At 45.5% G+C, this 10,592-nt stretch overlaps 1 protein-coding gene across 1 annotated transcript in view; it reads left to right on the top strand.

Moving 5' to 3' along the window:
• Positions 1 to 336: 336 nt before the first annotated feature.
• PPM1H (protein phosphatase, Mg2+/Mn2+ dependent 1H) overlaps positions 337 to 10,592 on the top strand; it is a 134,333-nt gene continuing 124,077 nt past the window's right edge. The window contains exon 1 of the mRNA XM_065651531.1: positions 337 to 572. Coding sequence (XP_065507603.1) covers positions 337 to 572 — 236 coding nt within the window. The remainder of the gene's footprint in view (positions 573 to 10,592) is intronic.

Raw genomic sequence — 10,592 nt, 5'->3', positions numbered from 1 at the left:
GAGTCCGCCGGTGCCGCAGGAGGAGCAGGAAGCGCCCGGGCAAATCCAGCCTCGCTATCACATGACTCAGCAGCCGCCGCCGCCGGGCTGAGTTCGCCCAGCGCCGCGCCGGGAGGGGGGGAACCTGCCGCCGCCGCTGCGATGAGCCCGCGGCCCCGCGGCTGCCCCTGAGCCCGCCGTTCCCCCGCCCGGCTCCCCGCGGCCCGGTGCCCCCATTGCGGAAGCGCGGCGGGGGCTGCCGGAGCCGCCGCCGCCGCAGCAGCGCTGCCCGCCGGCGCGTCCCGCTCCCCGCCCTGCGCGGCGGCTCCGGCAGCCGCCGCCGCCGGCGGGGGTACTATGCTCACGCGGGTGAAGTCCGCCGTGGCCAATTTCATGGGCGGCATCATGGCTGGCAGCGCGGGCGCCGACCACGGCAGCGGCGCGGACTTGCCCCTCCGGTTCCCCTACGGGAGACCCGAGTTCCTGGGACTGTCCCCGGACGAGGTGGAGTGCTCCGCCGACCACATCGCCCGCCCCATCCTCATCCTCAGCAAGGAGACCCGGCGCCTGCCCTGGACCACGGGCTACGCGGAGTGAGTACGGACCGCGGCTGCGGCGGGCAGGTGAAGCGCGGCCCGACCGCGCTCCTGGGCGCACCGGCGGCGAGAGGCGGCGATGCCGGGTGACCCCCCCGTCGCGGCTGCCGGGGGCGGCGGGGGCGCCGTCCCGGGCCTGCGCGGCGCCGCGGGCAGCGGGAGCCGGGGAGAGGGGCGGGGAGGCGGGGGGCGGCATCCGCGGCGCCGTGCGCCCGGCCCGGGCCGTAGTTCTGCACCTGGGTGGCTCGTTTCTGGGAGGCCGAGGATGCAAACCGCCAACTGCCCTTGTAAGTCCCCGCGGAAGCAGCCGGTACCCGGACGGGCCAAGGATGGCAAACTGGAGCACCGGGGCTCCTCCGCCCGCAGTGACGACTCCGGAGGCGCAGGGGCCGAGGATGGGGCCCTTACCAGTGAACAACTGTCTCTGTTCTTGACTCGGGAATGAAAAGGGCTATTGATGGGAAACCCGGTTTCGTTTGCGTGTGTCTAACTGCCTCCCCCTGCCCAGAAGTGGTGAAATGTGTGGGGCCTGGGGCACCTTCCTGTGGACCTGGCAGCCCTCATGCTCACTGACGGTGGCTGGTTGCTTATTCCCCAAGTGCTGTCCAGTTTGGGGAGATGCTTGAGGAATATGAGCTCCAAACTGAAAGAAAAATCCAGTGGCCAACCCCAAATCTGGGCTTTCCCAGTAGTCTGCTGCCTTGGCTCCCTCATGTCATGGTATTTACTTTAGAGGATGTCTGGTCTGCACCTGCTTGTAGCCTTGAACACAATCAAACTAAATGATTGCACATAGCACCTTAAATACCAGCCAAGCAAAGGGCAGCGTTTGTTTGGATGCAGATCCTCAACCTGCTGGCAGTGGGATTAGCTGTGGAGGCAAGGCATGGCCTTGCACTTGATTGCTGTATCGGTAGACACATTGTTTTCTTTGGTGATACCAAGAGCAGAACCTCAGGATTTGGTTTCTCTCTGCTGCTGCCTTTAAGTCTTGAGCATATCTGGCCATCAGTGCTGCTACTGGCTCACAGGTTACACAAGTTACATTAAACGAGCTCTTCCAAGCTGTAAGGTGTTCTGCTGTAGAGTGCTGTATCTTTGAGCATACGTGAATTCCCAGCCAAGCTACTGCAAAAACTACAGTGAAGGCTTCTCATTGTTAGTGAGCAACCGCTTGCTTTATTTAAAAGGTTGTTACAACATTTGGGACACTGAAATGGGAAGAGAGATTTAAAGAATTTTAAATTTGATTGTTCTCTTCAGATTATTAAAGAATTGAGTAGGCTACTGAGCAAATTCCCCAGGAACTATAAGTTTAAATGTTTAAAATAAGCTCTAATTGTTCTGCTACTATAATAGTCCCTTAAAAAGCAGTGCTTTACCAAATCAAGTAAGTGCTGCTATTTTTAGCTTACATGAGGTGCTGTGGCTTTCAGCAAGTAACTGTAATTGCAAGTTGGTAACAAACTATAATAGAAGGGAGGTTCTCTGGCTCCCAGGTATGCGCATCCACTGCTGCCTGCACGCTCTGCTTGAGACTGGGGGAAGAAAAACCATGGGTGCTGGAAAGTGAGAGCCCAGGTAGACCCTGTAAATGAAACCTGAGAGGGAGAGTTTGGAGATAAAGTAAATGGCTCTGATGATCATGGAAGGACAAGAACATGCTAGGATCATTTTCCTATATTTATTATTCTTTGGAGCTTTGAGCAGTTCAGTTAATGTGGAGGTGTAAAAAAGTCACTGGCTTTCTTGGTTCTTATTGTTCTATGTGAAAAGAGGTTGGCATTTGGCTTTATCTCTCTTTTTTTTTTTTTTTTCTTTCGTCTCATCCACTTCCAGTGCAGTTACTGGTTCCCGTGCTGGTGGAGCAGAGCTCAGTGAAAGGTACTTCTTCTTAGAGAGAGAGAACTAGCGAATGTGTTACCAGGTTCTTCCCAGGAACATTTTTATGATCTTCCAAAATGGGGTTTGGTTGTAACCAGAAGATGTCAAAATGCTCACTGTGCAGAGCTCAAGAGGAAAGCGGTGCTACCAAAATTGCATTGTCTTCCAAAGGCAGAGCAGTGCAACAGCCATCAATGAGTAAAGAAAAATAAGGAAATAAGGGCGGACTTGGGTTTTGCCAAATAATGACTTTTTTTTTGTCTACTGAGCTATTACCAGGCTTTCTGAAAATAATTGCAAGACTTGCTTGAAGGTATATGTTCAAAGTATCTGTTTTCCTTTTGGCACACATTTCAGTCACATAGAGAAAAGAAATGGAAAAATACCAGGAAGGTCAAATTACTCTTATACGTATTCTGAAGTTTGTTTGCTTGGGGGAAGCGGGAATGTGAAGTACTTTATGATATTATTTAGCCTTGTGTTGGAATCTGTATTAAGGAAACCATCAGAGCAGTGTTTGGTTTTTGTTACAGTACAAGTGAGCACTTGCAAGAATTTTAGGAGGAAGTTTGGTGTCCTCTCAAGGAGCTTGTGACATAATATAAAGGTCAGCCATTTAACTTGCATTTTACTAGTATGCATGAAGGAATCAGAAAATGCGTGTCTTACCAGCAGTGCTGCAAGGTCCAGCTTCCCTGAACTATTTGCTTTCCTGAGTATCCACATCATAGCAAATCAGCAAAAGTGATTCCAGTGTTTTGTTGGTGGGGATGCCTTCGGGCACCAAGATTTTTACTTCTTCGAGTTAAGAAGATGTTTGTTGTAGACTTAAAAGGCGGGGATTTGGCCCATAACGTGTAAGGAGAGAGCGTGTGCCACCTCTATTGTGTCTGCCCTGATATCATGGGCCATCCACACAGCAGGGTTTGAGTTGGTGGATTTATACTCCACACCCAGCACCAGCATCTGTCTCACTGTCTTTAGGAGGAAATTTTGTCTCTGAGAACAGATCACCTGGAGGCTTTGGTTCAGCAAAGCATTTGCAATGTTCTTGTTCTTTAGTTGTAAACGTGTCAGTTTACAGATGATACTGGAGCTCCTTGATGTTGTCATGTTGGTGTTTCATCCCAGCTGGAGAAGGCATTTTTGGGTTAGACCTGGTTCACATGCACAGGACTAAAGCAGTCCGAGTCCACAAAATATGTAGTTTTTTCAGGGACTTCCTCTTGTTCCTTTGATTCTTGAGGACAGAGATTTCTTACTAACTTAGGTAGTGATAAAGATGGCCACTCTGACTTTTTTTTTTCTCCTTAGCATCCATGGTATATGGCAGTTCATCTGACTTGTTCCCCTGGAACAAGCACTTCTCCTCCCCTTTTGCTTGCTTCTCTTGTGCTGAACTCTTTTGTAATGGATATTTTTGCAATATTGCTCGTCCATGTCATATATTTTAACTTATTTTTTAAATTACCTACTTATCTCTATGGTGTTATGCAGTGAAATGTAAATTAGCCTTTATTTTTTATTATTAGCGTCCTCTCATCTAATAGTGTGATCATCATGCAAAGCATGTAGGCAGGCAAATGTAATCTTCAAAAACATACTTGATGCTGGGATAAAGCATCATTGCTTCCTGAAATTTCACTGGGAATCCCATAGGGAATCAGCTTTCCATAGTCAGTGAGCAGCCTGGAAATTGTCTTCTTGAAATTACTGTCCTGCTGTCTCTTACTTGCATGGGAGACCTGAGACCTTGGATTTCAGTTCACCTCATACTACAGGATGGCAAAAGGCTGGTAGATGTTTCAAAGAGATACTTTTATACCACAGACACTTTTCTAATGGTCATCAAACTCCTTAGAAGCAAAATGAAAATTGTACCCCACGTGCAGTAGGCTTTTCAATTGTCGTTAAAGGTATCATTTCGTTCAGAAATAAACTTTTTAATCAAGGGCATCCTTAACATAGTTATACTGCATGTGGCTAGCTGATGTGCATCAGGAATGACCCAGGGAGAGGGTAGTCTGTAACAAACATTCCTTTAAGTCTGCCTTTAATCCAGAGGGGTAAGGAGATTTGCTGCTCTCTGAAAAGTTAAGTGATTTATTTGAGTGAAGGGGGTGGCGGGGAACCAGCCTGACGCTTTATTTACTCGTTTCCCTCCCTTCTGCAGGCAGCTGCGCTCCCAAGGCCACAGGGTTTTTTCAGACCTTTCCCTGAGCTGTGAGCTGATTTCTGAGCTTCTGCTTGGGTTGCCCTGTTACTGAGAGGGAAATTTCTTTCTAGGCCCTTTCCACGCTGTTTTCAGTGTGTTATGACCTCTTCCCTGCAGAGCTTCTGCTAAGCTGCCCTCAGCCCCTGCCCTAAACCCAGGAAGTAACTTGCGTAGTAGAGACGGTAGCATGGGTGGAGGATGTAACATGAAATGACTCGGATGGTATTCACCTGCATCTGAACTCTGGCCAGAACAGTGTTTTTCACCTTTTGCTCTTTTGCTTTATCTTGTTCCCCCCACGAAGACAGAGGGTGAACACGGTGGAGCAGAGCCTTCCTCTCCTGGTTGAATTCCCTGGATTGGATATGACACAACAAAATAGATGCTGAATTTGCAAATGACAAAGGACTAACCTCATGCTGGTGGAGTTGCAGGGAAACTGCAGCTGAGTAGCATTTTGTGGTAGAAAAACAAGACCTGTGATTTTTCTATCTCTTTTGAATCTATGTTCCTAGTAGTTCGGAATTCAGTACTATAATCTCTTTTCTAAATTGTATGAAACCTGGGGATGGGACCATAAGTAGCTGCTTCTGTATCACATGCTTTCCTCTCTTACCTTTCTGCCATCTATTCGGAGAATATCAAAAGGTACTATTAAATACACTTCAGGGAAACGGGGAAAGTCTCAATTTTATGTTGTCTGTGACTTTACGCAAAGCACAGTTTTGGCTGCCTTTTTTATTAATTTAAAAAGAATAAATTACACTTTACCTATCTTTGCAGTTCCAAGTTATAGTAGGTAGCCAGAAACTCTACTTTTGTGGTGTGTGTGTTTTTTGGCTTATAAAGTCAATTTATTATCCCAGCAGTACCTTCTGCTTGATGAGACACAATGTCAGGGCTCTTTTTCCATATTGTTACATTTTAGAGAGGCTGTAGTTTCTTGCTTTGCAGGCCTGCAGTAACAATTACTTTTTCTCTGTGCTGTGGTGACTACTGACCCATAATGAATGCAGAGTTGTAGGTGAAGTGTGATGACTGTGTCCTTCTGCAACATTATTACAGTGTCTTGTTGTTACAGCAATAACTTAAGCTCAAAATGAAAAGGAGGAGGGGAAGCTTATAGTTTTGTTTTTGTTGGTTTTTTTTTTCTACTCTAAGTACTGGTTGTTCTGTAAGGCTGATAATGTTGCATCATATTTTCTCATGCTGCCTTACTTAGGCATTAGGCATTAGGAAACGAATGTATGTATGAAGTGACTGGAGGTTTTTATTAAAATATTTTCGAGCCTTTCCCAGTGATCATAAATTTTAGGTTTGCACAACAACGTAAAATTTGTTGATTTTGTGACTTAAGATAACACAGAAGTATTTTTCCACCTGATTTACCTTTCATGTTCTGTCTAGACCAAACTATTTATACAAACGTTCAGCGTTGTAATAACCATCTGAAGCAGGTGCAGACTTAGCATGTCCGTGAGATGAGGTAAACCAAACCACAGAAATTGCTTGTCCTGAGTTTGACAATATGTTGATGTGGAGGATAGCATAGGGCTTGTAGCTACTGATGGCTTATTCTAATTCCCATTGCCTCCTATTAACAGGAGCTAACACCGCAGTCATGCTCCTGTGAATTGAAAGTTACATTCTCGTTTCTGGGAGCTCGTCTTTCTAACTGTCAGCTGGGAGCATGACTCATACCCCATCAGTAAACACATTTCTTGTATGTATTCTGTTTGGTACAAATTCAGGAGGATGATACGCCTGGGAAAAGGAATACCTTTTTTTATCTTGTTCTGTTTGGCTGTCTTCTCAGGTTAAGTACACAGAAATAATGAATTACTTTCCTTTTAAAACTTTTAAAAAATTGTTTACATTTCTCTCTGTCTGGATAAAATTATGTTCCTTTATTCTTTCTGTAGTTCCAAACACAAGACTGAGTAGGACCTGATGAATGAGATAAAAATTCAAATCCCATATGTGTACCTACAGATGACTAAACATTCTTCCTGTGTATGAATTATTCTTCTGTGCATAATGTAATGTTAACTTAAACAAGAGTCTGGCAATGTATATTAAAGCCTGGGCTCATATAAAACAGCCTACAGAAACCTCACGATGGTTTTAAGAGCTTCAGAAATCCCTTTCTTTGTGTAAGAGCTTATACTATAGCATCTAATATTTATATCATGCCACTAATCTGCAAAGTGTCTTGCAAGTAATAATTTCAGAATAACCTTGGAGAAAATTGTCCATGTGTAAATATTCTGGTTCCTCAGGCAAAGAAACTGAGGCAGTGAGGATAAGCTTTGGCAAGAGGTTTGATACGAATGTGGAGAATGAATCTTGAGTTTAGAGTTCTGTGCTTGGGCAACACGGTTGTATTTCCTGCTGTTGTGTGCTTGACTTTTTCCCTAATGGGATTAATAGAAAAAGGGGGGGGTGGTGCAGAAAAAGGTAAATCATGTGCTCTGGTATTTTTAGTGCAGTCTAAGTTGCACGCACATGATTTCTAATGAGGCAAGTATGAAATTCATCCCTCTAAGCTGTCTTGCATCGCTAGTCCCCTGGAGGTTTAAGGCTAGTGCTGTCTCACATGTTTCTGAAAAGCTTGCTTGAGCCTGGGCTTGGCTTCTGAAACCGGAGGGTGACCGTGTCCTCCCAGGGAGCCTTCCCTTGGCCTCTTCTGCCTTGGCACTGGTGGCAGTCAGCAGATGTTACCTGCAAACACTCCGGCTTTGTTCATTTGTCTCAGATGCAGCTGCATTGCTTGGAAAGGCTGTAGGTAGGAACGGCTTGGCAGAGTTACAGTCATGCTATAAAGTATTCTGACAGGGCTATGCCCCTTAGGGTGAACCGCTTGGAACCCGTGAATGTGATCAGATGAAAGATGCTTGCTTCGACCTTGAAAGGAAGCAGTGCTGCAAAGCACAGGTCATTCCTGCCATGGGATCTGTGTATCACGTGAGGAAGAAATACGGTTTGTGGGTTTAAGGACAGGTTAAGTCAGCTCTGTGTTGAGCTGCAACCCGACTAAGACTTGGAGAAGGGGAGTGCTGTTAATGAGCGAAAAGAGACGTTTTTGGGTGGATTTGGGCAGAGCAACACAGTAACATTGCTGTAGCATGAGGCTGGAGCAGGTACTGCATGTGTGCTCGAGCACAGTTTGCGGGGGAGACAGAGGCTCCTGGATCACATCCACCCTGGATCTTTATCCCTTCCCTTTGGGATTTCTGTTCTAATTGAACTTGCTGCTCTAAAATGCAAGAAGTCCTATTGGGCAGCAGCAGCTCAGTATTAATTGTGCATTTTGTTGTCTCTTAACTGTCTAAGGGTTTTATCTTCTTCCCTGTTAAAAAGAATGAGGAAGGTGACTTGTAAGACCTGGTTCCCATTTGGCCAGTTACATTTACCTGGTGGGGTATATGTTTGGGGTGGCCAGCTACGATACATGGTATTATCCAGAGTGGTTTCCCTTCTCATAGGTTAGGTAGAGTAAAAGGGGTCATGGTTTCAAGTGCTCAGGTCCAAAACGGCACAGCTGGTGAGAGAAATCCCAGCTTGTATCAAAACCCTCCATGCCCAAAATCCAACAGCCATGGGCTAGGAATTTTATTGCATGGTAATTGCAGAGGTTCAAGCATGTAGGAGGTGGTCAGCAGGTCCATTGCAGCCATTTGACTGCTTCATCACTAGTGCCTCCTGCCCAGCTCCCCCATCCAGCAGCATGCTCAATGTCTAGAAGACGCTGCCAACTGTACTCGTGGTTATAAATGGCAGGGTGCTAAACATTTGCTTTGTGAGCTGTTCAACAGATGAAGCTCGTAAAATGGCTGGAGGCAAGTATGGTTCCTCCTCCCAGTACTGTACATAAGGCAAATATTTGCCCGCAGAGTTTGGTGTTCTTTGAATAAATACTGCACCCAGTATTTGTTCAGGGGGAAGCTGTGCTGGGGTTATGCCAATCTAAGGGACATCTCTGGTTCTTGACCACAGTGTGGTTAAATTGCTGGAGTCCAAGAGGAGGAAGGAGAAAAATAACCTCAAGCTGAGGCAACCAACATTGGCAAGTGCAGTGGTTGGAGGAAGGCTGTGAGCAGAAGCAGTGTGGGGAACGCCAAAATGTGGATCTTTTTCTTTGATACCAAGGGTTGCATGAACACCCGAATCTTTTGTGGCCCTGGTCTTGATGGCCATGGCCATGCTTCTCCTAAATGGTCCCATCCCCAGGATGGGCAGGAGTCAAATGGGTCTGGTCCCCAAGAGGAAAGAGAGCAGCGTTATGTCAGCCTCTCTCTCCTCTACTGTGGGGAGATCTGTCTGTCCATTGGTTTCACTCGTCATAATGCTAGGTTGTTTTTAACTCTACTGGGCATGTTCTCTGTCAGAGGAGGAACGATGTCAGATCCTTAGGCTCTGCAGCTTCAGCCTTTTACCCAGCTGTGAAACACTTGATACCTGTTCCCTGGGGTGAAATGGGATCCATTCCATGGTGAGCTTCCCAGGCAAAGGGATTGTCCTTTTCTTCAGGTCTGATGTTTAAAGATGCAGCTCTTTGAAATAAGCATTGCTGCTTTGATTTTGGATGGGGTTTTTTTTTTTAGATTTTGAAGCAGTTTGAGTGAAAGGAAGGTCAGTGCTGGAAAAATAAGTTGCCCAAACTGCCACTGTTTGGGTTTTTTTTTTTTTTAAATTATTATTTTATTTTCCCCCTTCTTTCTTGAGGGGAGTTGCTTTTTATCCTTTGTTTTGAACTTTTTTCTCTTCAATTCATAATCCATGCTGCCTGCTTATAAGGAGGAGAAAGCAAGAAGCTGTGGGTCTAATGATGGGCAGCAAACCTCCCGTTATCTTCTGGGTGGGAAGAGCACTCTTGAACTTGCTTCAGGCCCAGGTGTTGTAATGAGGGTAGGGTCCTGTCCAGTGGTTTCAGGGTTGCATTGGATGATCCATTTAAAAGGCGAGAGCCACTGTAGAAAACCCATCACATCCCCCTCTCACTGTCCAGGCTCACACAGCAGCTGAGCAGCTCTGCTCGGAACTGGGAGTGCAAAGTGTTGCACCTCTGCTGGTTTTGCTGGTTGTGTGGGGAGCTTAGTGCCTCTTCTTGTGTCCCATCCTGTCCCCCTGCCATTAATTCCACTGGGTCCACAATCTGTGCAAGTGCCTTGGCAAGCTGAGTGCGGGTCTTGTTTTTTTGTTTATTTGTTCACCAGTATATGATGCTTTGCATAAGGCTGTGCAGTAAAACCAGGTTCCTTAAATTGCTGGTTATAAGTGTTTTTTAAAACAGCATTTTTGGGAAAGTGTTTTTTCTTCTGAATCTGTTGTAGAGGTCTTTGTTTCATGAGTGAAGGCTAAATTTTGGAGTCGAAATTAGATCTAAAATCCAGTTGGAACTAGTTTTTGTTTATCTTTGTTGAACTTCTTTGTAGGTGTCTTGACTGAAAAAGGAAATTAAAAGCTTTTTTTTTCCATTTCTTTCCAAGGACTTGATCTTACTTCAGACTTGCAGTGTTTTTCCTTTAGAAATTTTAAGAGCCATACAGTGAAACCTGCATTGTGTGTGTGGTGCTGCTGGGGATGGAATATGCCTTTAGATTCAGGTATTTGGTTAGGCATTTAGAAACAGAAAATACCGATCCTAAAGCTAAGTCCAGTAAATATTGTTGTTTATATCATTATATAGATCATAAAGTTTTGTGGGCTGTTGGACTGAAATGAGCAATTTCCGTTTTGCAAAATGTAAATAAATTTTTTTCCTCCTGTCTTCCCATCCTTCCCACAAAATATATATTTTTTCAGCCATTTTAGTGCATCATTTGAAGGTGAGACTATAAATCTGCCACATATGCTCTAGACCACTATTAGCAGGAATTGGTAAGGTGTTAAAAATTACACTAGTATTTTTTAAAAAT

The sequence above is a fragment of the Caloenas nicobarica genome, chromosome 1 (assembly GCF_036013445.1).
Source record: "Caloenas nicobarica isolate bCalNic1 chromosome 1, bCalNic1.hap1, whole genome shotgun sequence".
Lineage (NCBI taxonomy): Eukaryota > Metazoa > Chordata > Aves > Columbiformes > Columbidae > Caloenas > Caloenas nicobarica.
Note: the sequence above shows the minus strand (reverse complement) of the source record. Positions and strands in the feature narration are given on the sequence as shown.